Raw genomic sequence first — 27,122 nt, forward strand, 5'->3', positions numbered from 1 at the left:
AAATAATGACAAAATTTCGTTTTTAGGTGAACTAAACCTTCAATGTGAACACCTAGAAAATCATGTGTATTTCAACAAAAGTACCTTAGTAAAGCAAGAAGGTTTTTGGCATCTACAAATCTTGCAACACCACCTCATCAATATGGAGTTGTGCTTCCACTGTACTGATCCTGCAAATATAAAAGAAAAAAAGTTAAAATCCACCCAAATACACAAACATTTATACAAATATAAATATTCACTGAAAATCATACTTCCCAAATATAACAAGGCATTATCATCACTTTTTATTTCTATGGCTGGGTGATAAATTAAATATTATAGAGATTGATGTTGCAATATAAAACTGAGCAATACTGTAGATAGCTTTTATTAGGTGAAAAGGTTTTATACACATAACGTAATTCTGACGTTACATTAACACAAGTTAACGTTAGCTACAGAAGTGTGCACGTGCTCAAAAACAATCATATGGTATGGAAAGAACAACAACTGAGCGTTTAAGAAACATAAATCAATCAGGCATTTTTATAATATAACAACAACCAACACGCTTAAGAGTCACTTATATGTACACTGTTTTCTGTAACGTTATTTATTATTAACATTACCTTACAATAGTTAAAGACGACTTCTCTTTCTGCTCACGTCTCGACAGCAGCTCGATGTCCAGCGAGCATAAATTTGCCAGGCAGTGCGTGTGACTATTGATTATTATCAAGCTGTCTTAGTTCGCAAAATATGAATGCCTGAAATCAAAACGCGGATAGTGAGGGCTAACTAAACAAGGCTAACCCGGACGCTTAGCGCTAACGAAACATGCCCAAATTAACATTAAAGAAAGCACAAATCAAGGTATACTTACTCATTTCATTATTTGCGGTCCATAAAGTCCATCTTTATTCTGTAGTCGTTCAAACGCGGGCTCCTTCATCATCTTTTCTTGCGTGATCAGCAGCAGCTTCTCGTGCAGAAAATGGCGGATGGCGCGTCTGTCTCAAATTCGGTAAAATAGTACGTCATCGTGACGTAGAGTTTCTGGCACATGCGCATTTGAAAGAAACTTGACAGAACTTATGTTTTGTTGTTATATGAACACGTTATTTAAAGTTTTCAATTTCCCTTCAAGTTGAGGTTGATATAACTCATCCTATTGTGTAGTGAGACACTGCAAGTTGACAGGACATGATTTTATTTGTCCACTTGACTTAAACCCAGAATCATTTTTTACAGTGTACATGTTCAGTTTTTGTTATTTTAACTCAACACTTTGGTTGCAGATTTAGTCAGAGAACAAGCAGCGAAATATAGACTAACTGATTGACACTTTAATTTAAGTAGAAAATCTCAAGTGAAGAGCGCTGAACTCCAGCTCACTTCTCTGTGTTTTTAGATCATCTGTGCTTCTTCCTCAGTGAAGACTAGAGAGAGCGTCTGTGTGTATGGTTGCCAGATTGCAAAGATTATGTAAATCGTGTTATTTTAACAGAAAAGCTCTGATTGGAGGTTTAAATTCTGGAAATCTGGCAACCATAAGCATGCACACCCATAAAAACAGTCTATGCTGTGTCCCCTTTATTTGACAAAAACAAAAAGTTATTTAAAAAGAGTGATTTTGGTAAAGTTTAAATGTTTTAGCCACATTTCAGTCTCGTCTTATATGGCATGTGTTATTTTAGTCACGTTATCATTATTGGGGTCGTCTCTCATTGTGTCGTCTTAGTCATGGACAAAAAGGTTGTCAACAAACATTTTTCATTAATGAAATTAACTGATGTATTGTAAGCAGTTCCTTTGGTCAAAACACACATTAGATTTGAGGTCGACTCATTTAATTAATTTATATCTTCATGTAGATTTCTATAATATGGTAGAATCAGAGAAAGCTGAATTCATTACTGATATTTATAAACTGAGTGAATGAAACATTTGAGATGTTGAACAATTGATCAGTAATGATTTGTTGTCTGATGATGTTAGTTTCTGTTTCTGATTTATGATCTTTTTTTCTCTGTTTCTGTGCAGCTGCAGAACATCAAGTGAATAAATCAGTGCTGAAGGGATGTCCTGTTACTCTGAACTATGATACTGAAATACAGAAGGATGATAAAATACAGTGGAAGTTTGGAGAGAAACTCATCGCTGAAATGAATGGAGAGGACAGTGGGAACCCTCAATGGACTGATGATGAATTCAGAGACCAAATGAAGCTGGACCCTCAGACTGGATCTCTCATCATTCAACAAACCAGACCTGAACACACTGGATTATATAAGATGGAGATCAATAGCAGAGATTATTCAACATTCAGACTCTTCAGTCTTACCGTCTGTGGTGAGTAACACAAAGTCTTTCAGTGAAACAGCAGCAGTGTATATGACAGACCTTGTGTCAAAATATGATTATAAAAGTGTTCAGTTGTGTTATATTAATGATGGAGAAACTCTGAGCTGTTCATCATATCACTGCACTGCTTCCATAGCAGATCTATACTGATGTAGAAATCAACACACTGTAATGTCAGGATCAAGACCTTCTAGTGGAATTAATGGACAGAGTTCAATCATTCTTGACTGAAAATGTGTTCAAATGTGCCTCTATTTTATCAAAGCTGTAAAACTCAAAAAGGTCATGTGGTATTTTTTCATGAAGTCAACTGTAAATACAGGCAGTTGCAGATTAATTAATTTGAATTGAATAATAATGAATTAATGTATTAATGTATTTAGTCAGAGCTGGTTTGTGGTGTTTCAGACAGATGTGGTTCCTCAATGAAGCAGCTTCAGACAGTCTTCTTTCAGATGCTGTTGTCTGTTCTGAAACTGTTCTTCACACAGACTGTGTTGCTTCTGTCTGCAGGATTGTTTGATCAACTTATCAGTCACAATCCTCCTCATTATTCCTGATCATTATTGAACTGCAGTACAGTCATTATCTGATCACAAATCAAACATTCAGAAGCGCTTCTTCACACAAACACAATTCAACACACTCATATTGATGACAAGATGGCGCTGCGCATGGCTGCCACAGTGCTTAGCTCTCCAGTGTTTGTACTGTTTTTGTTAGTTTTTCCTGTTTTTTGTTTTTCAAACATGATCAGTTTTACCAGGGATGAGCTGCTGAACATTCGGCAGTGCACACCACAAAATCTCTTACCGGATTTCGATTATTCAGACGTCTTGTTGAATGTTGTAGTCTGCGGAGCGGCAGCGCTGTTTAGACGCTTCAGGACGCGCTGACGGGGAAAGCGTGCGGGCGCCCTCGTGAAGCTCAGACAGCGCGGATTAAGAACGCTGCTGCCTAGCATCCATCTGGCGAATCTCCGCTCTCTGCCCAACAAAATGGACGAACTCCTTCTGCTCTCCCAGACAAATAAGGATTTCTCGAACTCGGCTGCTCTGTGCTTCACAGAAACCTGGCTGAACGACGCCATTCCGGACAGCGTGTTAAGTCTGCCGGGCTTTCAGCTGTTTAGGTCAGATCGCGACGCAGAATCAACGGTGAAATCGCGCGGCGGTGGGACGTGCTTTTACATCAACAAAAGGTGGTGTTCAGATGTAACGGTGTTAAAGAAGATGTGCTGTCCCGATCTTGAAACACTCTTCATTAACTGCAAACCGTTCTATTCGCCGCGGGAGTTTTGCTCGTTCATTCTGGTGAGCGTCTACATTCCTCCGCAAGCGCACGTGAGCTCGGCTTTACAGATACTCGCTGATATGATCACAGAGAGCGAGCAACACCCGGACTCTGTTCTTATCATTCTCTGGGACTTTAATAAAGCGATTCTCTCACGTGAACTGCCCAAATACAGACAGCATGTTACCTGTCCCACCAGAGACAGTAATACACTGGATCACTGTTACACAGCAATAAAGGATGCATATCACTCTGTCCCACGGGCAGCTTTGGGGCTCTCTGATCACTGTTTAGTTCATCTCATACCGACCTACAGGCAGAAACTGAAATCAGCTAAACCTGTAGCAAAGACTGTAAAGAGATGGACCACTGAAACAGAGCGGGCTTTACAAGCCTGTTTCGAATGGACTGATTGGAGCAGGGGTCTCAAACTCAAATTGGTGGGGGGCCATTTCTGTGATTGACACCTCATAGGAGGGCCATATTAACATTCAAGCGCAAGAAAGTGCAACATTTCAGAAAATTTACTTTTCTTTGCATGTTTCTCATTTACTTCAAATTTCATTAGGCCTACTAAAATATTTATATAGCTATGCTATAAATATTTTATTTACCATACTAAATGTAAACAGCAGTGTCTCTCTTATTGTTACAGAGTGTAATATAATTATATAATATTACTAATATAATACTACTAATATACTAATATAATACTATTAATTGCAATGGTGCAACTTCTCACATCCAACAAGGTGCATGGAATACATTTTTTTTTTTTTAGTAATTTAGGAACAAAACCAACACTTGTGGCATGGACTCCTGGAGGGGTCAGAAATAAACAAAAAACTGGAGCTATATATATCAACTTTATTTTTGCCAAAAAATAAAAATCTCTCATTGTTACAAACATATTATTAGTTTTTAACATCTAGTGGAAGTATTTTCCCTTAATTTATGTTAGCTTAAATAACATTACAATCTTGCACTGAACAACACTGTACTGAACAAATATATTCCCTGAATGCATTTGTACACTCTTCTGTTTCTTGACAGACACCTGCAGCGCTTGTGCTCACACACCTGAGACACGTTTGTCCAAGATGCCGTTTGAGCATCGGTAACGTTTAATGGGTTGCATCGGACGCGTTTCGGTGGTTTAAATCGGCGCTCGTGACTTAAAGTCGAGTGCTTTTACTGTAATTTAGGCAAGCGCGCTCATAATAGAAGTGACGCGGTTGAGAGGCGGCTCATGGTTGCATAGCAACAACAGACGCCACTGGAGCGAAAGCGCATTGGAAAGGAGAATGCGGCGTGGCCGCTTATGTGACACGATATGTGAATGCCCGTTAGAACGGCGACTTTTTCTTTGCATATCAGACAAGTAGCAACTAGAGAAGAATAATAATAAAAATTTTGTGGGCCGGATTATGTTTTATTTTTGAGATCAGTTGCGGGCCAGATGGAGGGGGAAGCCGGGCCGTAAATGGCCCGCGGGCCGGCAGTTTGAGACCACTGGATTGGAGTGTTTTTGAAGCTGCTGCCACCGATCTGGATGAGCTCACAGAGACTGTTACATCATATATCAGTTTCTGTGAGGATTTGTGCATTCCTACAAAGACTCATTTAACTTACAACAATGACAAACCCTGGTTCACTGCAAAACTCAGCCAGCTCCGTCAGGCCAAAGAAGATGCTCGCAGAAAAGGGGACAGAGTCTTGTACAAACAGGCCAAATACACACTGGAAAAGGAGATCAGAGTGGCAAAGAGGAATTATTCTGATAAACTTCAGAATCAGTTCTCTTCTAATGACACGGCTTCAGTGTGGAAAGGTCTGAAAGTCATCACCAACTACAAGACACCATCCCCCAGCTCTGTGGAGAATCAACAACTGGCAGACGATCTGAATGGGTTTTATTGCAGGTTTGAAAAACCCCATTAACACTTCCAACAACCCCCCCTCTCCCCCACTCCTCCACTTCAGTTCAGTGAAGATGACGTGCGCCAGGTCTTCAGAAAGAACAAGAGAAGAAAGGCACCAGGCCCAGACAGCGTTTCACCAGCCTGTCTGAAAACCTGCGCTGACCAGCTGGCCCCCATCTTCACACAGATCTTCAACAGATCACTGTAGCTGTGCGAAGTCCCCTCATGCTTCAAACGCTCCACCATCATCTGTGGCTCTAACGTCTGTGGCCATGAAGTCATTTGAAAGACTGGTTCTGGCTTATCTGAAGGACATCACTGGATCCTTACTGGACCCCCTGCAGTTTGCTTACCAAGCAAACAGGTTTGTGGATGATGCAGTCAATATGGGACTGCATTATGTTCTCCAGCATCTGGACAGACCAGGGTCTTATGTGAGGATCCTGTTTGTGGACTTCAGCTCTGCTTTTAACACCATCATCCCATCACTCCCCCAGCCCAAACTAACTCAGCTCTAGGGCTGTCGCGGTTAAGAAATTTCCCTTGCGGTTATTATGGGTGGCTCAATAGCGCGATAGGCGGTATTACCGGCCGTTTTTTTTTTTTTGTTTTTTTTTTTTTTTAAACAAACCTAATTTTACAGCATACAAAGCTCTATTGTTGAGTTATTATGTGTCATTGTTGCTTTTTAACTGACAGAGACACATTTTAAAACATTTTGTTTTATTGTTAAATCCAAAACAGCAACAAGAACTTGCCTTTTCCCATTTAAAAAATAAAAAATAAAAGAAACCAAAGAACTCTAAAGTATCACATGAAAACAAGCAATAAGAAAATGCCTTTTCCAATTTGAAAAACGAAGGAAATCTAAAGTATCACATTAAAACAACGTGTAGGCCTATGTGAAAATACAGAGAATAAACGAAACATTACTTAAGTGTTAACTAATGTGATTTAGACCTCGGTTATCATGTCCTTGTTTCGCGCTAGGAAAACCAACATATTAACCTTATGTGGTTTCAGGGAGGATCGCATGGGGGTGACAATATTCCCCGCGGCACTGAAAACCTCTTTCCGACGGTGTGCTCGTTGCACAAATACACATGTATTTGCGCGCGACTTTGGACAGCAGCGGAAATCTAGACTGATTATCGCGCCACCAGGACAGTGGATTCGCGTTGGAGTCGATGCACTCTTCTTGCAGATAGCGCATGAGCTCGTTATCTGCTCGCGCTCTCTTGGGTATGGGCGCTGACGCGGAGGTTGCCCGTGACTTCAGTAGGTCTCCAAGAGTCTTTTTCTTTACTGGTGGTGGCACCATCATTTGCCCTTCTTCTCCAACCACTGACGCACTGGTTTCCTCGTCCTCCACTCCCATCATCTCTTCAATGAGTGCGGATTTTGTCTCCGTGTCATTTATATGATCGCCCTTATAGCGAGGATCTAAACAACAGGCCTTTTCCAAAAGTTTTTGTAAGGCAGCTGGTTCGTACTTCCCCTGTAGAACACTACACATTTTGTGCTTTATGTTTGATGTTAAGGTGGTATCCTCGTTTGATGGTTTAAGAATATCTTCAGTGAGGAGTTTCAGGACAGGTTTCACTGAAGACACTGTAACGTAGCTCTCGCCAGACAGCAGATCCGTAAACTCAGCCGCGGGTTTAAGCGCTGCATTCACAGACTCAAGGACAGCGATGTCCTGCCAGCTTGGATTTAGATGGTGGTGTCTCCGATCATCCAGAACTCTTCTGATAGCCGGGATTTGTTCCAAAACCCTTTCCACCATTTTCTGTTTGGTGCCCCATCTTGTAGCGCAGTCCTGAACAGAATTGGCCGTTAAATCATTGAATAGAAATTAGCCAATGACAACAAATCTATAATTATCCTACCAAAATAAATTATAGGCTACATTTTAAATTAGGCTATTTATTCGTTTCAATATATATTTTTTTATCCCAACTGCAAAAGAATAAGAATTCTTTAAATGTGCACAGACAGATATGGGCGTTACATTGATCTGAAATTAGCCTAAATATGTTTTTTTTCAATATACCCTTTGAAATAATTTTCCTCTCAAAATATTTATTTTAATTTGTTTAATTTTTATAATTCATTCATATTTAATTTTTATTTATTGCCTAATAACATGATCGTTTAACCTACATTATAGCCTATAACTTACCAGTATGAGGCCATGCTGAGGAATTTGAAGTTCCTCTTGTGCTTTCGCTAGATCTCTTCTCTTCAACCAGCTCTGAGAAAATGTACTGACCAATGTGTGGCACAGGCCCATTGCTCGGGTTGTGCGGTCCTTTACGCTTGCCATTGCATTTGTGACTGCCAAATGTAAATTGTGACCAAAACAGTTCAGCCACCGCCAGTTCAACTTTTTGACTGCTGCAACAATGTTGGCTCCGTTGTCTGTAGTAATGCATGACAGCTTCTTCTCATCCTAGGGACCACTCTTCAAATGCGTGCCGGAGAGCATCCGAAATATTGTCGGACGTGTGGTTTTCGGGCATAAACACGGTTTCGAGGCAGCGTGATTTCAGAGTCCATTCCATGCTGAGATAATGAACCGTTAGACTCAAATAAGGAGTCATATTGACACTTGACCACATATCCGTTGTGGCAGAAAAGTAGTCGACATTCATGAGCTCGCTTTTGATAGCTGACTTTACCGTGCTGTACATTTTCGGCACAGCTGTTTCTGAAAAGTAGGTTTTACCCGGCAACTCGTACTGCTTGTCAAATTTTTGAAGCATTGATTTGAATGCTGGTTTCTCCACCGTGTTGAATGGAACCATCTCCTGAACAAGATACAGCGTAACAGCGGCTGTAAGGCACTTATGCCTATTACTTTCACGGCTGTATTTTACAGATTTCGCAAAGGCTTCAGCTACTCCTAACTGTCGGCTGGTAACGTTACTGGCCTCAGCTGTTCTTTTTGATGTTGCTCCGCGACCTGATGCTTGAGGGGGCAGCTGCGCTTCAATGGCTGGATGACAGTTAGCGAGATGACACCTCAAATTAGATGTATTGCCGCGTGTCACAGGCACCTTTTTGCAGCAAATTTTGCATATTGGCTCATCTAAATTCGCTGGCTCGCCTTTTTCATTGGGTTGAAAGCCGAAATGTTCCCAAACTGGCGACGTGACATTAGGTTTTGGGACGAGAGCGCCTGCCATGGTTTCAGTACTAGGCCTATTCAAAATAGGAAACGAAACACCGGATACAAACAGTTCGCGGGAAAATGACAATCGTAACACACTTGAATCATTATTAATTTATTCAACATTAAATGCACAGTGACAATTTGTAAATCAAGAAGGCCAGTCTCAAAAAAACAAAACAAAACAAAAAAAAACAACAACAACTGAACACTGCGGTTGCCGCGGTTTCTGCGGTTTCTTTCCTTCCTCTGCGGTTGGCTTGTCAATAGCGCGGTATTACAATATTGCGGTTACCGCGACAGCCCTACTCAGCTCTCCGTGCCCACCTCTGTCTGTCAGTGGATCACCACCTTCCTGACAGACAGGCAGCAGCTAGTGAGGCTGGGAAAATTCTCAAACAGGCCTTTTAAGTTTAGAAACATTTTGAGTCACCCCTCCCTTGCCTCACAGTGGTTTGGTCCACTGTGCACGTCACAGTCGTGTGTGTGTAGAAGTCCAGCGGCGCCGGCGGGAGAGAACAGTTCTACTACAGTAACGTTAGTTGAGAAGAGTTCCAGTAAGTAGCCTGTCAAGGCTATTTTATTCAAAAACATCGGATGAAGTGATTATTTTCTCTTTAATACTGACGATGCTGAATAATTTGTCATAACAAAAAAAAGAAAGATAAAAAAAGATGATAACATGATTTTTTTTCTGTGAGTCCGCTATTTTAGCGATTATAATGTTACCTAACGTTAGCTTGTTTGGTAGCACACAATAGCTTGTTGGATACTAAGTCACCCACACCAACAACAACTAACATGATAAGAATATGTAAATTGTAATAAGGCTAATAGATTTACTGTTGTGTGTTGGGTTTTGCTCAATGTGTATTCATCGTATTTTGGTGACTTGGTTGTAAACAACTTCAAAAATATTCAAATAAATAAGTGATTTTGAATATTTTGGTCAATTTATTCAGTTTTTTTTTTATCGAACTAAAAAGAAACAATGAGCATAATGGCACAGTCTCCATGCTACAATAATAATAGTAGTAAGGTTTTCTTCTGTGTAACATTACATATATCCTTTTATAAGTAAAATTTTGGCAACACAGTTTCATCAGTCAAACACACATGTGACCAGAAAACCAACAGCAGCAGAAATAAACAGAAGAAACATTGTCATATCACACCTGACATACTGGATCACAAACATATCATTTACTCTATTTTAAGATGAAAAGAGCTCAACTTGTCATTCTGGAAATCTGAATGTAAGTATAAATATTTTTCTCTGTTTCTCTGACAGATATATCAGTGCCAGTTATGATGGGGGCGGATGTGACTCTACGTGTCAATACTGAAATACAGACAGGAGATAAGATATTCTGGATGTTTGGACATGACAACAGTCTCGTAGCTAAAAACACAGAAGAGAAGTGTGAAGAAGAGTCTGAGTTCAATGAGTTTAGATTTAAAGACAATGTGTATCTGAATCATCAGACTGGAGATCTCACAATCAAGACAATCAAACCTAAACACGCTGGAGAATACAAACTAAAGATCATCAGAAATGGCAACGCCTCATTCAAGATATTCAATGTTACTGTTTCTGGTGAGTGAAATATTTACTTTCATTGTAATTATGATTTTATTTTAGATCAGTATTGTGTCATTCTTAAAGGATAGTTCAGCCAAAAATGTAAGTTCATTCATCATTCAATCACTCTCCGTCATGTCTGTAGCATCTGGAGTGATCAAACACAATTGTAAAAAGCAATCACCCATGCCGGCCCCGAAAGGTCTGGCTCCCCCACTGGGCGCTATCACCTTATCTGCACCACATGCCCTTTACACACACTTCAAAGACCCTTAGGAGACAGGCCACTAGAACCAGACATTCTCTATAAACTGGATTCTTTGCCATTAATTCATTGACAACCTCGTCTAAATGAATGAACATGCATTTCCCCAGTACATTGTGTATATTTTTACTGTTTGTATGATTGTTCTTTCGTATGTTGTATAGTGTTAGGCATGCCTGAAAGTTGGAACTATGAGATAATGCATTTCTGCTATGTGATGTTTACTATCAAATTACTCCTTGTTTAATGACTCACATGTTGGTGGACATCGAAATACCATAGAATGCGTTGTATGTTTGTTATATTTATCAGAGTATAAATGGACACAAACCTACAAACCCAGGCAAATTAACTCACTTTCAAACAAATTAAATCCCCCGCCAGAGAATGGCACCTTTCTCATTGGTCAAGCCATGATTGGAAGGTGTCGACTGTCTGGAGAGTTCAAAAGCCCCCACAAAAATCACACTCAGGGGAGTTTTGTTTTTAGTGCTTATGGACTTCTAGTTCTTTGCTTTGTTCCTGTTAATACAACAAGGGCCACCCGGCCCGAGCCGGGCTGGTCGGCCTCCATTTCACTTCAAGCCATGCACAACTGCAGCGACCACAAAAGAAGATGCTGATTCTAACTTCCACGCCAGCGGACCAAACCATCATGAGCCTGCAGATCCAGACAGCTAAGGCATTTGCAAGTATCGTTTGAACACTAAATGGCAATTTAGTAGTAAGATTGTGAACCCCTTTTAACAAAGGTGCTTTATAGTATTGAAACTGATGGTTCGTCCAGCAAATGTTAATTTACTCTTTCCATTGTTTCATTCCCCTGTTATGTTATGGTTCAAATTCGTTTTCCACTCTCTCACTGCGTGAATGGTATGTTTGTTAGTTTAGTTATGTGTTTGTGATTTAGTTAAATAAAACTTGTGTGCACACTCTTGCGAGTTGATTCAGGTCTGCTTATAAAACCGTTGTTCTATTAGAATTGATAGACAATTAATACTGAGTGTTCGCTGGCCGAACAGATTAATTGATTGTAATATGAATTCAGCTACATTAAGTTAATTTGATTAACTGATTCAAAAACGTTTTAATTAATCATAATGAGTTATGACTAATTATTAATATTTCCCCTTTTCGAGCTAATAAATAAATATCGTTACATGTCGTTCCAAACCCACAACACTTTTATTCATCACAAGATTTCTGTCCATCCATTAAAAGTGGGGAAACAAAACTTCAAAGCTCCACAAAAACAAAACAAAAAAAACACTCCACTGTTCACAGGAGAGTGGACGGCAGTGCAGCTCCTCAGGTTTATACAGTGATAATGTCCCTTTTTGTATACATTGGGGATGAATTGCTCCATATCACTTCTCCAAATTATTTCAGTTATCTCAATTGGTCCTTACAGCCTTCATCCACAAAAGAAACAAACCCCCCCCCCCCCAAAAAAACTGTACATATTATTAAGAATATTTCTGACTTCTAGTTTTTTAATTCTCTCTCTCTCTCACGCTGTGTTAATAACTGTATTCTGCTATCAAGCCTCGAGCCTCCGTTATAGTTCTGAAATGATGTTTTGGAATTAGCAACGGAGACTTGGGATGAGATGCGTAAGAAATTAAAGTGTTTTAAGGACAAAAACCTGACAGATGTCTTGAAATACACTATCAGAACAGTGTCTTGAGGTGTGGTAACCGTAGTACACTGAAAAAAAATGATTTTTTGATGCTGTTCACTTTATTTAAACAACTTATTTTGATTCAACACCATTGCATTAGGTTTCTGGTTCAAATTCAATTGCTTCATGTTAAATTAAGTTGAAACAATTACTTTTTGACTTAACTTGATGTTTTTATATTAAAATAACATGTTTCAATCAAGTAAACCCAACCAGGACTCAATCAAACAGGATTTTAACTTCCCATCATGCTTTGCAAAGGGGATGAACTAGGAGTGTAAATGCTGAAATAAAGTGTTATTTTAAGCAGTTTTTAGGAAGATGAGAAAATGGAAAGACTTTTTATTGTTTACTGTTCTATTATGTTGGTATTTAAAAGTTTCTGTTAATTAATAGTTTTAGGGTTACCATTGTGGTGAATTGTTGCACTTGTGCTTGGGTTGAGGACCTGCTAACCAAATTTCATATTACTTTAATAAGAAAGTAATCACTGTGCTAGTGCTCTGAATTGCATTTCCCAAAAGCATTGTAAGCCTATGTTGATTGTAAAACCATTGCCACCAATAGACTTATGATCAATTTAGGCTTTAGGATGTTTTTGGTCAAGGCAATTTAGGATGAATCCAGTATCACATCTAGATTTCTAACACAGAACATCACAAAATTAAACAAGAAGAATTAATTGTAAAAATCAATGTATATGAAAACAATTTATTTTTTATTTATTTATTTATTGCTTTTTATTTATTTTATTTTAAATGAACACAATTGATTCTAGTTAATTTAACATGGTTGATTCTATTGGATTTTACTTGTTTCAATCATGTGGAACCACTGTCCATGATTGAATTGAGTAAATTGGACATAACTATTTTACATAGATTCTTCCTTAGTCAGTTGTTTTGTCACAACTCAAGGATTATGCATAGAGTAAAAATAAACCTTTAATGTTAATAGAAACTAAGTTAGTTGTGTGGAGCCACTGTCCATAATTGACTTGAGTTAGTTTAAAGTGTCATTTTTTTGAGTGTATAAGCAGAATTATTGTCTCCATGCTGTTGAATTATTAGTCATGAACTTCATCATTTATCATGTTAACTGAGGCCTGTAGAGTCTGAGGTGTCTCTGTTGGGTTGTCTGTGATTTCTCTGAGCATCACACGGTCTGATCTTGGGGAGAATCTGCTGGGACGTCCACTCCTGGGAAGATTGGTGTCTGTTTCAAACAGCTTCCACTTGTGAATAATCTTCCTTCTTCCTGCTTTTATAGAGTTGATCATGTGCTGATGATCAGTTAATCAAAGTCATTTGATGATCATTACTTCTGATTCCTATGTTACAGTAAGAGTGTCCTTAGTTTCCCCCATGACTTCTTCATTTTTGTTAAAGGCACACTATGTAGTTTTCACCTCTAGAGGTCGCTCATTCAAAACAAAGGTGAAGCTCGATGACTCTTTGATTTCACTGAATCATGGGAGGTGTTTCCTTCACGTCTACAGCTGGTGGATAAGAATCGGGACAAAAATCATGTTCATGGATGAGCGAATGTATTTAAGATTTAACATTACTGTAACATGAAGCCGTTGGAGCTGAACAAGACCGCTGGAGCGATTGCTAATGAGAGACGAGTGCGACACATGTTTCAAAAGCAGTGGAGCTTTTATTGTGCCCCAGTTGTCACTTCTGCTTCTTCTGGTCAAGTGTAGGTGTGTAGTAACACAGCATTGTTTACCACATTAGATACATTTGTGTGTTGAAAGTTGTTATAGTGTTACTCTGTGTGTTCGCTCAGCAGCTGCTATGAGACACTTGCAGTAAACACACTGCAGTAAACTAGATCAATAATATTCATGGTAAAACATGGTACTCGTGATAAATCAAGGAAACGAGATTTAAATAATAAGACTTAGTGTGTTGAGCTATATAACATGATTAGTTTTCTGTTGATGAATGTATTCAAACAGTTGTTCTCTTGACTAATAAAACACAGAATATATTAAAGCATCTCTGGTGTTTCCATGGTTTCTACAAATAAATACCCTCGGAAACATTATGATGTCATTGGTTGGTGACGTACGGACACACTTATTTCTCTGGATTTTAAAAAGTCCTTAAATATACATATATACAGTGGCATGAAAAAGTATGTGAACCACTTGCAGAATCTGTGAAAATGTGAATAATTTTAATGAAATAAGAGAGATAATACAAAATGCATGTTATTTTTTGTTTACAATGTAATCATCCATGTCTTCCTTTTTATTCTTTGGCATTGAACATATAAAAATTCCACTAAGAGGAAGTGACATTGACTTAATTAGAAAAAGAAGGGAGGCTTTTTGGATTTTTTTACTTAAAAAGGGTATATATTGTATGTTTATAAACCATGATTGTTGTTCTTTTTTAGGGCAGTGTACATTTTTATAAAAAAAAAAATCATGAAGGTGTGCATGGTAGATGTTTTTTTTATCTCTCAGTTGGAATTTAATTGGTGGATGATATTATATGCAATTGTTTTCATTGGTTCTTTGTAAATTTGAATTCTGTTTATATTTAAAGGAACCTTTAAAGGATTTTTTTAGCTTCATTTTATGTTTATTCTTGACCCTTTAACATCATAAATGTTGCTGCTATTGTCTATAATTAGTTTTGTCTATATTCTGCCTTGTTGGATGTGTGAAGGTGCACCAGATTAATCATTTTACATTTTGCCAACACATATAGGGAGGTACAGTTTCACCTTTAGTAAGTTGGTCTTATCAATAGACCTTTATCACAGCAGAATTGATTACCAGAAGCTTTGTTGCCAACTTGCTAACTAGATTCAGCAACTTTTCAGACTAACTTAGCAAAGCACCCAGCAACAAATTTAGCTATTTTTAAAATGTATTTGGCAACTTTTATCAACTTTTGAAAAGTGACTTAAACAATCTTAATGACTCAAAAAGAGGAAACATTGAACAGTCAGTCAAGCAGCACATCAGCCTGGAGAGAGCTGAAGAAAGATGACAGCACACACTTCATATGTGAATTAAGTTGATAGTTGCAATTGTTCAATAATAATTGTTGATTTATGTTACAGCATGTTATTAGCTTGTACCTATAATTGATGTTCAGTTAGGCATACTGTAAACTGTAGAAAAACAGAAAAGGTTCTGGTAATTTTCTGCCAGGACAAGATCTGTTAAGTTGTAACCCTAAAACACAAAATGTAATGTGTAAATTATAATACAGTTAAAATACCTGTGAAAAATGAATACAGATAATTCCTTCATATTAACACAGTACATTGTGCCCTGTTTTTAACTAACTAACTAACTAACTACCTATACATTGCTTAAAACTATAATTATTTGAAATGTGTAGTTTTACTAGTTTAAAGGGTTAGTTCACCCAAAAATGAAAATTCTGTCATTTATTACTCACCCTCATGCCGTTTCACACCCGTAAGACCTTCATTCATCTTCAGAACACAAATTTTAGTTGAAATCCGATGGCTCCATGAGGCCTTCATAGGGAGCAATGACATTTCCTCACTCAAGATCCATAAAGGTACTAAAAACACATCTAAATCAGTTCATGTGAGTACAGTGGTTCAATATTAATATTATAAAGTGACAAGAATATTTTTAGTGCGCCAAAAAAACAAAATAACGACTTATTTATGTCACAGTCTGTTTAGTTTCAGTTTCAGTTTATGGACTTTCTGTTTACATACTATGATCACATGTTCTGTTTCCCGCCTTCATTATTAGTTCATCTATATCACCTGTGTCTTATTTCATCCTTGTTATTTCGCTATTTAGTTCCTCCTGTTCACTCAGTGTTTGTCCGTTCACCGTCTGACTATGTTGTTGCACCTCTCTGCCTGTTCTCCTGTGGATTATTGTAATAAACCGATATTTGGATATATTCTCCTCGTCTGTGTTACCTTCCGGCAACCACACGTAACAATTTAGTGATGGCTGATTTCAAAACACTGCTTCAGGAAGCATCGGAGCATAAATGAATCAGTGTGTCGAATCATGAATCGGATCACGTCAAACTGCCAACGGGTGAAATCACGTGACTTTGGCAGATTCATCACACTGATTCATGTATGATCCGATGCTTCCTGAAGCAGTGTTTTGAAATCGGCCATCAATATATAAGTTGTTACTTTGTTTTTTTGCCACACCAAAAATATTCTCGTGGCTTTATAATATTAATATTGAACCACTGTACTCACATGAACTGATTTAGATGTGTTTTTAGTACATTAATGGATCTTGAGAGAGGAAATGTCATTGCTCCCTATGGAGGCCTCATGGAGCCATCGGATTTCAACAAAAATATCTTAATTTGTGTTCCGAAGATGAACGAAGGTCTTACGGGTGTGGAACGGCATGAGGGTGAATAATTAATGACAGAATTTTCATTTTGGGGTGAAATAGCCCTTTAATAAGACAATAAGTAAATATAATTGTTCAAAAATGTGCAACTGTTCAATAATTCAATGTTGTATTTAAAAATAAAAATATCTGATCCTAAAGATGTTGTTTATTAGCCTGGATGCCAGCCGAACTTAGCCCCGCCCACAACATTTTGAGGTCGGGGAGTTCGGACTGGACTCGATCCGTATGAGTAATCCAATCCAATCACATTGTCAGGGCGATGATTGACAGATTATCACCAGAAACGTAATCAGCCACGTCATCAAAGAGTGCTTGGGGAGTTTGATTGACAAGCGATCTAACAATCAGAACGCCGCATCCGCTATTTTGGCCGACAAAGCAGTCAGGAGTTATAAGATGAACATCGGTGGAGTTAAACTTGAAAAATTGTGTATATTGACATCTTTCCGCGTTTGAAACAACATTCATTCTCATGTTCATTCATGTTTATTTGATGCTATAAATGGACTAGTAGGAAGAGATGATCCGTTCACGAGCCTCTTGAGCTGAGGCGCTACAGCAATCTGTCACGATCATGGTCACAACACATTAAAGAGCCACAAAACGGTTTTTATTGTTTGAATTTTTTTAATAACTACACAGTTTGAAAGCTGGGACTTTGTTTAATATCATAAGTAACCTACTCTGTCTCGTCTGTCGATGTGTTGTCAGTTTCCTCTTTGCTCCGCGATGTATTTTTCACTCTGTGTGGCGTGACAGCGCCACGGCTCGTCGGACAAAACTAATGCCGCCTTTCCACTGCACACGACATTCGCATCCGATTGTCGCATTTCGCCCCCTAGCGGCAGTCGCACGGAACTTTGAAATTGGTAGTGAAGCAACCGTTACCCTCGGCTTATTCCAACCCAGCAACCACCATGGTAAACTGAACGATTTTAATGATTGTAAAGTTAATGCATGTATGAATATATCCATACAAAGCAAATGACCCTCAATACATCTAAAATAAAAAACATACTAGTAGATTTTATAGAGCTAATACGTAAAAAAATATTTAATAATCCTAAAATATCTTTTTTGTTTTACATAATTATTGATAACCACCATTTTAAAGAAATAGTGTTTATATAATAACGTTAAAGTGTTAAAATATTGGTAATTCTAACTTCGTGCTCATCGTTTTGACTAGAATACATCATATCCGGTCGGACGGTCGCATACGGTCTAGCCGCAGAAGTTCAAATATTTCAACGCATCCGAAGCTCAAATCGGATCCGAAATTTCCGCATTCGCATATGATCGGAACTCCACGCAGCCCCCGTCTCCATTGGAAATGAATGACTTCCGGTCCAACGGCTGTCGTTTGTCGTGTGCAGTGGGGGCGAGTCTTTGCGAAAGGTCAATTAGTTTACAACAATGATGGCTGTTGTTGAAGAACTGAGATGTGTAGATTCCGCAATCGCGTCCGTTATAGAAGATATCGACAGCGCATTAATTTTAAAAGAGGAACAGAGGACCGCGATCAAGGCATTTGTCGATGGGAAAGATGTCTTTGCCGTCCTTCCTACGGGATTAGGCAAAAGTTTGATCTATCAGCTGGCCCCGATGGTCGCTAAGAAGAGTTCTGTTGACAACTATGCGTCGCTCAACATACGTCACTTACTCTGTAGCTCTGATTGGTTGTAGGTCTATCCAATTGAGGTCTTTCCTGGATCGGTTGAAATACGCCCCCATAATCAAAGCCCAATGGAGCAGTATCAGACTCATATTCGAACTAGAATTGAGTATGACCACGTCAGGCTAGTTGTTTATATTACTTTTACAAATAAAATTAGTTTATATTATTATGAATATATTTATATTATTTATATTATGAACAAATCATTTTGCTTCTTTTAGTTTAAAAGAGGATCTTTAAATAGTCAAGCTCAACTAAATCTGTGCGTCTGATGTTTGTTGTGTGGATTTCAGGCTGTTCTGTTGGTCAAAACACACATTAGATTTGAGCTCAACTCATTTAATTCATTTATATCTTCATGTAGATTTCTATCATATGGTAGAATCAGAGAAAGCTGAGTTCATTACTGATATTTATAAACTGAGTGAATGAAACATTTGAGATGTTGAACAATTGATCAGTAATGATTTGTTGTCTGATGTTGTTAGTTTCTGTTTCTGATTTCTGATCTATATTTCTCTGTTTCTGTGCTGCTGCAGGACGTCAAGTGAATACATCAGTGCTGAAGGGAGATTCTGTCACTCTGAACTATGATACTAAAATACAGAAGGATGATAAAATACAGTGGAAGTTTGAAGAGAAACTCATCGCTGAAATGACTGGAGTGAACCGTGAGAATCCTCAATGGACTGATGATGAATTCAGAGACCAAATGAAGCTGGACCCTCAGACTGGAGATCTCACCATTGAAGAAACCAGATCTGAACACACTGGATTATATAAGATAGAGATCAAGACCAGTGATTATTCAACATTCAGACTCTTCAGGCTTATCGTCTGTGGTGAGTAACACAAAGTCTTTCAGTGAAACAGCAGCAGTGTATATGACAGACCTTGTGTCAAAATATGATCATAAAAGTGTTCCAGTTGTGTTATATTAATGATGGAGAAACTCTGAGCTGTTCATCATATCACTGCACTGCTTCCATAGCAGATCTACACTGATGTAGAAATCAACACACTGTAATGTCAGGATCAAGACCTTCTAGAGGAATTAATGGACAGAGTTCAATCATTCTGGACTGAAAATGTGTTCAAATGTGTCTCTATTTTATCAAAGCTGTAAGACTCAAAAAGATCAACTGAAGTCAACTGTAAATACAGGCAGTTACAGATTAATTCATTTTAATTGAATAATAATGAATTAATGTATTTAGTCAGAGCTGGTTTGTGGTGTTTCAGACAGATGTGGTTCCTCAATGAAGCAGCTTCAGACAGTCTTCTTTCAGATGCTGTTGTCTGTTCTGAAACTGTTCTTCACACAGACTGTGTTGCTTCTGTCTGCAGGATTGTTTGATCAACTTTATCAGTCACAATCCTCCTCATTATTCCTGATCATTATTGAACTGCAGTACAGTCATTATCTGATCACAAATCAAACATTCAGAAGCGCTTCTTCACACAAACACAATTCAACCCACTCATATTTCATGTCATTTGAGTGGATTTTTACTCTTAGAAACACAGACTGGAGTTCAACACAGTTTCATCAGTCAAACACACATGAGCTGTAGAGATTTATACTTACATTCAGATTTCTACAGTGACAAGTTGAGCTCTTTTCATCTTAAAATAGAGTAAATGATATGTTTGTGATCCAGTATGTCAGGTGTGATATGACAATGTTTCTTCTGTTTATTTCTGCTGCTGTTGGTTTTCTGCTTCTGATTTCTCTTCTGTATTTTTCTCTGTTTCTTTGACTGATGAAGAGAACTCAATGACGGAGTGGGTGGATGAGGCTCTACGTGTCAATCCTGAAATACAGACAGGAGATAAGTCTGGAGATGACAACCGTCCTGTAGCTGAAAACACAGAAGATGCATGTTCTCTTCATTGTGAGTCTCAGTACAGCAATTTTACATTCAAAGACAATGTTACTGTTTCTGGTGAGGGCAATTTTTTGTAATTATGATTTTATTTTAGATCAGTATTGTGTCGTTCTTAAAGGATAGTTCAGCCAAAAATGCCCTCATGTCGTTCTAAACCCACAAGACCTTTATTTATGTAAAGATTTCTGTCCATCCATTAAAAGTCATGGATGGACAAAAATGCCAAGCTCCAAAAAAAGACAAAACAAAACAAACAAAAAAACACATTTGGGTTCTCCACTCTGTTCACATAAGATTGATTTGCCGTGCAGCTCCTCAGGTTGTATAGTGAGAATGTCCCTTTTGAATACATTTCTATAGAACACTAACGTTTTTTTCTTCCATGCAATGGCGTCCAATGTTGTTTGAACCAAACATTTTCCATAAGCACATTGTACATATAAGCAACACATAGCAATATAATACTAATACAACCCCCATATATATAAAATTAATCTTAATCGCTAGTCTTAAAATTTGGAAAGTAACACAAACTAGGCCATGAAACCCTTCAATTGAACTTCATTTATCATGTTAACTGAGGCCTGTAGAGTCTGAGGTGTCTCTGTTGGGTTGTCTGTGATTTCTCTGAGCATCACACGGTCATAGACATCACGTCAGATGAAGTAAATGTCTCTAGGTCTGACTGATGGGAGAATGTTCCAATCTGTGTTTTCAAAACAGTCCTGTAGTTGGTTGATGGCAACTGCAGCCCAAACTTTAACAATCCTATAAGTTGGTTTAACACTGTTAACCGAGGCTTTGTAAGCAGGAGCAAGAAACAAAGAAAGATGGTCTTACTGTCCAAGGTGGGGGAGTGGTATAGCTTTATAAGCATCTTTCATGTTTGTATAAACATGATCTGATCTAGGGTATTTTCCTCTCTAGTTTTACACTTTACGTGTTGGTAAAATCTGGTAAGTACAGTCTTAAGATGGGCTTGATTTAAAATCCCCTGCAATAATAAAAATTCCATAATAAAATGTATATTGCGCTTTCCAGGGCTCAAGGACGCTTTACAGTGTACAATTATCAAGGAAGAGATAATATGAGTAGACAATGATGAAAAACAATAATGGACAGGGAAGTATACAGAAGAATAGAGTCAAGTACAATAAAATACAAAGCAGGACTTAAGAGACATAACATAACATTCAGAGAAATATTAGTAATTATGCAGAACAATCAATCCATCAAATCAGAGGTATAACATTCAGAAAACAGGTGAGTTTTGAGTAATGATTTAAATTCAGAGATATTAACACAACAGAGTGAGCGAGGGAGAGAATTACAGAGTTTGGGTTTGGGTGTTTGCTGCGTTCACAGAGTAACACTGAATGATCTGCCCCCCATTGAAGAGAGGCGATGCCGAGGGACAACGAGAAGGTCAGAGTCGGAGGAACGTAGTGAGCGAGTCAGGGTGTAGGGGACGAGCATATTACAGAGATAAGGGGGAGCCAAGCCATGCAAAGATTTAAAAGCGAGCAGGAGAATTTTGAATTTAATACGGTAGGCAACTGGTAAGCCAGTGGAGATCATACAAAATTGGGGTGATGTGAGCAGAGCGCTTGGTATGGGTGAGTATTCTAGCAGCAGAGCTTTTAATGTATTGTAATCTGGAAATGGAGCTGGACGGTAGACCAATGAAAAGGTCATTACAGTAATCAAGGCGTGATGAGACAAATGCATGACAGTTTCAGCGTCTTTGGTACTGATGAAGGGACGGAGTTGGGCAATGCGACGTAGGTGAAAGAATGCAGATTTGGTTATAGAGGTAATATGAGACTGAAAAGATAGGGTAGAGTCAATGATAACACCTAAATTTTTAACAGTATTGGATGTTTTGATGTGAGAACCAGCAATATCACAGGTGAAATTGGTAGAAATATTGCTGGTAAGTGAGGGAGTTCCAATGAAAATAATCTCTTGTCCATGTTGAGTTTCAGAAAATTTGAATTAAGCCAATCTTTTATGTCTTTGCCTCCCACAAAGCAGAGATTTTGTCTGTTTGGGGAGGTAGAGTAGGTGTGCAGATTGAGTATAATTGAATGTCTTCAGCATAAAAATGATAGTTGATACCATGTCGTTGTAAAATCTGACCAAGCGGTATGATGTAAATTATGAAAAATAAAGGCCCGAGAACAGATCCCTGGGGAACACCTCACTTTAGGAGGACAGTAGGTGATCGAAAATCCTTAACTGAGATGTAAAATTGTCTGTCAGAGAGATAGGAAGAAAACCAAGAAAGAGCAGAACCAGAAATACCCAAATAGAGAGACGGGAAACAAGTAATTCATGGGAGACTGTGTCAAATGCAGAGCTGAGGTCAAGTAGCAGAAGTATAGACAGAGAGCCAGAGTCACCAGAAAGCAGTAGATCATTCACTACCTTTACAAGTGCAGTTTCAGTCCTATGGAGGGGGAGAAAACCAGATTGAAAGGGATCGAAGAGATTATTTTCAACTAGAAAAGACTGGAGTTGGGAGGCAACAGTGCTTTCCAGTAATGTAGCTATGAAGGGTAAGTTTGAAATAGGACGGTAGTTAGATAGAACAGAGGGGTCGAGGCTGGGTTTCTTGAGAACAGGGGTAACTGCAGCAGTTTTGAGTGGCAGAGGAAATGAAGCAGAGGCTAAGAGATGTATTGATGAAGTGAGAGATAGGTGCAGAGATGGAAGAATGGCAAAGTTTCAGGAGAGAAGTAGGAGCAGGATCAAGTTGACAGGAAGAAGAGTTGGATTTCAAGATTAACTTAGAGACAGAAGATGGGGTCGTCAAAGAAAAACAAGACAGAGTTTGACTGGATAGATTTGGTGGATAGTCGAGCTTTGTATCAGTAGAGAAGCATTGGTGGATAGCATCTGTCTTTTCAAGTAAATGATCCAGAAAAGAACAGCAAAGCTCATTAGAAGCTAGGGAGTATTGAGGTGGAGGTTTAGTAAGATTATTTATTGTGTTGAATAATGCTTTTGGCCTGTTACTTGATTTATTCATTGTGGCAGAGACAGATACTAGAGCGAGCTGAGATGAGAGCAGATTTGTATATTTTGAGATGATTGAGAAAGGCTAAATAATGTACAGTAAGACCGTTTTTTTATAGAGACGCTCAAGCCGTTCACAGTAGCTTTGAGAATACGGAGCTCAGGGGTAAACCAAGGAGAAGAATGGAAGCGTCTGGGGCATGCTGCTGTAAGATTTACATGTTAGTTAGGATAATATTATGGACGGAAAAGAAATATCACGACGTCTGACGCCCTGAAGAAACAGTAGAGCCCGAAGTTGAAAAATCTGAGACTTACGGTATGAAATAACAGTTTTGAGGCATTTCTTATGCACAGGCAGACTTAACCTAAAATCAAGGAGCTGTGCAGAGATCTAGTGTCAGAAGAAGACGTGAGCAGATAGCGAGCTTGAGGTACAGATCAGATCAAGGATATGACCACAATGGAGGACAAAATCATCGCCGCTGTCCAGTCAGATTAAAATATCGACATGAATATTGAAGTCATCAAGCAGGAGACATGGGAAATGACAATGAACAGGCAAGGGTTAACTTGCTTCAGGAAAAAAGTTGGACAGGACTTTAGGAGGACGATATAGCAAGATAATTATTAGAGTCAGCTTTTAATACCATATATTCAAATGAATTGGTATCATGAAAATTAAGTTGTGTGAGCAACTCAAGGCCCTTAGCTGCGATGGTAAATATCCAATATCCATTATGGAAGTGAGATAAAAAATAAGGGAGATAAGAGAAGAAAAAAGAAAAACTTTTGCCTGAGGCATGTTAGTACTGAGCAAATGCGAGCCGATCACAGGCAAAAACCATGTTAGCCAGACCCTTGAACTTCGCCGTAATTAGGAGACAACACACCCTAGCAAGCAATTTCCAACCGACTGACGAGTTGCGGTTTACTCATCAGAAGAGCCGGGATGTTAACGGGTAGAGGGCTTGCAACAGCAAGCTCACAGACAACAGGAGTTTGAAAATGACAATAGTCCAGTTCACTTGGGACACATATAAGGAGCGGGAGAGCCCCTGCCAAATGAATAAATGACGCAAATTCAGTGTGAGAAATGGAGTAATCCAGACAGAATAGTGAAAAAATGTCATCGCAAACAGAAAGGTGGAAGCCATGTAGCAAAACATACAAACAGTCCAGGTGTCAAGCGGTCAGCACAGATACGCACATGCGTTGGACATGAATTTGAAATGCATCAGGATGTTTATTCTGTTGTTACGGTGTGAACGCAGCATATAATTGCTCCAGTGCCACCTTAGTAGGCCCGCTCGTATATATACAGCCATAACAATCACAACTGTCTATGATTCCCTGGGCAAATGAAAAGGTTGACATCTTAACGTCTTCCAAGTCCAGAGAGCAAACCTTATCGATCATTGTAGAATTGGAAATAACAAAAACACAGATAGTTTTCTTACCGGATTTGGTCGTTGAAGAATCTGGCCTGCTAGCTCAACTCTGGTTTCAGCCACATCTGAGAAAATCAGAATCAGCAATCCTTTGTGGGTTTATGTTTGACAATGTCCGATCTGTAGCTCAGCATTTCTGTTGCGTAACTGATTTAGTACACTTTCGCATTTATTTGTGATACATTAATAGTCGGTAAACGTTAATAACATAGAACAGCACTTATGTGGGGAGCACGAAGCCACTGCGTCTGTGCGTCCCGCCATCTTACCATCAAAATAGATGCAAGTTGCCAATGATTGATTAATGATTCAAGTTTCAAAATGATTTAAAGGGTTAGTTCATCCAAAAATGAAAATTCTGTCATTTATTACTCACCCTCATGTCGTTCCACACCTGTAAGACCTTTGTTAATCTTCAGAACACAAGTTAAGATATTTTTGATGAAATCTGATGGCTCCGTGAGGCCTTCATTGAAACTCTCAAGATCCAAATGGGTACTAGAAACATAATTAAATCAGTTCATGTGACTACAGTAGTTCTATTTTAATATTATAAAGTGACATACAGAATACTTTTTGTGCATCAAAAAAACAAAATAACGACTTTTCAACAATATCTAGTGATGACCGATTTCAAAACACTGCTTCAGAGCTTCTGAGCTTTCTGAATCTTTTGTTTTGAATTAGTGATTCGGATCATGTATCAAACGGCTAAACTGCTGAAGTCACATGACTTTGACACTCCGAATCGCTGATTCGATTCGTAAAGCTCTGAAGCAGTGTTTCGACTGATAGAACCACCGAACTCACATGAACTGATTTAAATATGTTTTTAGTACCTTTCTGGATCTTGAATCTTGAGAAGTTCAATGGCTTTGCTCTCAATGGAGGCCTCACTGAGCCATCGGATTTCATCAACAGTATCTTAATTTGTGTTCTGAGGATGAACGAAGGTCTCATGGGTGTGAAACAACATGAGGGTGAGTAATTAATGATGTGATTTTCATTTTTGGGTGAACTATCCCTTTAAGTTGCTGCATCACCTCAGTGAATTTTCTTCAGCATTATTTATATCAGTGCTCTGTAGATAAAGGAAAAATCTATATTGTTTTCTTCTTGCCAGAAACAGCAAACTGTCTTTGTCTGTTTGATAAAACAGCATCTGAATGATGATTATGTAGTAATGTCAAACACATTATTTCCTTTTTTTTACATGCAAAAACACACTTGGTCTAATGGAAACATTTTCCTTGTATTTCTTTGTTTCTATGTGCAGCTGTCACAGATGAAGAGGAGAGGAGACCATTGATGAAGGGTGAGATTCTGTCATTTGTGCTGAATTTAAAGTGTGATCATGATTTGATGTGTGAGATGCGGCTTCATTCACTTTAGTTTTTTCATTCAGTTTTCAGATTTGAAACAGTTTAAATGAACTTTACATTTTAGTTGCTTATTTTAGTAGATGCTTGAGTTCACAAGAACAATAAATATGATGTTCATTTGTGAGAAAAGAGCTTAAACCAGACTGAACTTGTCAAATAAGTGAGATGAACTTCTGACAGTCTGTGTTAAATGATTTTATACATGTAAATGCTTGACTTTAGTTTTGATGTCTCATATAATATGACTGAATCCAGATCATCTCTTTTAATTTGTCATTGTCTGTGTATTTTCTGACAGATTCCACAGAAAAACGAGGGAATGAATCAGTGACTGTAGAGATGAATGCAGAGGATCGGGATGGAGTGAATGAGCAGGAGAGTTTACTTTAATGAGATTAGACATGCCCACCAGTGTCAATCACTCTAACATCATCAACACTTTAATAAGATAAGACACGCCCACCAGTGTCAATCACTCTGACATCATCAACACTTCATCTCCAACAACAAAAACACATTTCTGCTTTCATAATCCTCTACAATCCGTCCAGTTACAGTGAGAAATGAACCCATGTCTGTTGAGATGATGAACCTGCATGTGAAAAGCGTATGTGGTTTATATGAACCAAGAAACATAATAATCAAACACTTTCTTCTATCATTTAATAATGTTACACTTCACACCTGTACCTCTGTTACACAATACTAGTGTGAGTCTCACAGCTTTGACTGTGTGATTATCAACACTGAGTGTGAGGAATATGATTTTCATAAGATGTTTTACCACAGTATTTGAATTTGCTGTTTTATGTCATTAACACCAGTGCCTGATTAATGTTCATGTTCAGAACTAATCACATGTCTTTGAGATCACATGACCTTCTCTTCATGTGTAGAAATTCATTAGTGTGTTTGAGACAAACAGCTTCGACCATTCAGTGTTATTCAGCTTCACTGAAAGTGACTTTATTATTGTAAAAATAACAATAATTATAACAACTACTTAAGTTGACTTTCTTTTTATATACATTTTTTTTTTAAGTTTTAAAT

The 27,122-nt window shown here is 38.3% G+C and overlaps 1 protein-coding gene across 1 annotated transcript; it reads left to right on the forward strand.

Moving 5' to 3' along the window:
* The first annotated feature begins 1,867 nt into the window (after positions 1 to 1,867).
* Positions 1,868 to 27,122, forward strand: LOC125264065. Its single transcript, XM_048183309.1, has 7 exons — positions 1,868 to 1,916; positions 2,026 to 2,334; positions 10,025 to 10,330; positions 18,872 to 19,174; positions 20,102 to 20,227; positions 25,967 to 26,005; positions 26,371 to 27,122. Exons 1-7 carry the CDS (start codon positions 1,868 to 1,870, stop codon positions 26,460 to 26,462), a joined length of 1,224 nt encoding a protein of 407 aa, XP_048039266.1. The 3' UTR covers positions 26,463 to 27,122.

This window comes from Megalobrama amblycephala, linkage group LG3 (assembly GCF_018812025.1).
Source record: "Megalobrama amblycephala isolate DHTTF-2021 linkage group LG3, ASM1881202v1, whole genome shotgun sequence".
Lineage (NCBI taxonomy): Eukaryota > Metazoa > Chordata > Actinopteri > Cypriniformes > Xenocyprididae > Megalobrama > Megalobrama amblycephala.

Excerpts from the sequence above, each read along its gene's own strand:
- LOC125264065 (XM_048183309.1), top strand. The coding sequence starts at position 1,868 with ATGGTAGAATCAGAGAAAGCTGAATTCATTACTGATATTTATAAACTG. Across the intron at positions 1,917-2,025 it reads TACTGATATTTATAAACTGA|CTGCAGAACATCAAGTGAAT; the intron begins GTGAATGAAACA and ends GTTTCTGTGCAG. Across the intron at positions 2,335-10,024 it reads CTTCAGTCTTACCGTCTGTG|ATATATCAGTGCCAGTTATG; the intron begins GTGAGTAACACA and ends TTTCTCTGACAG.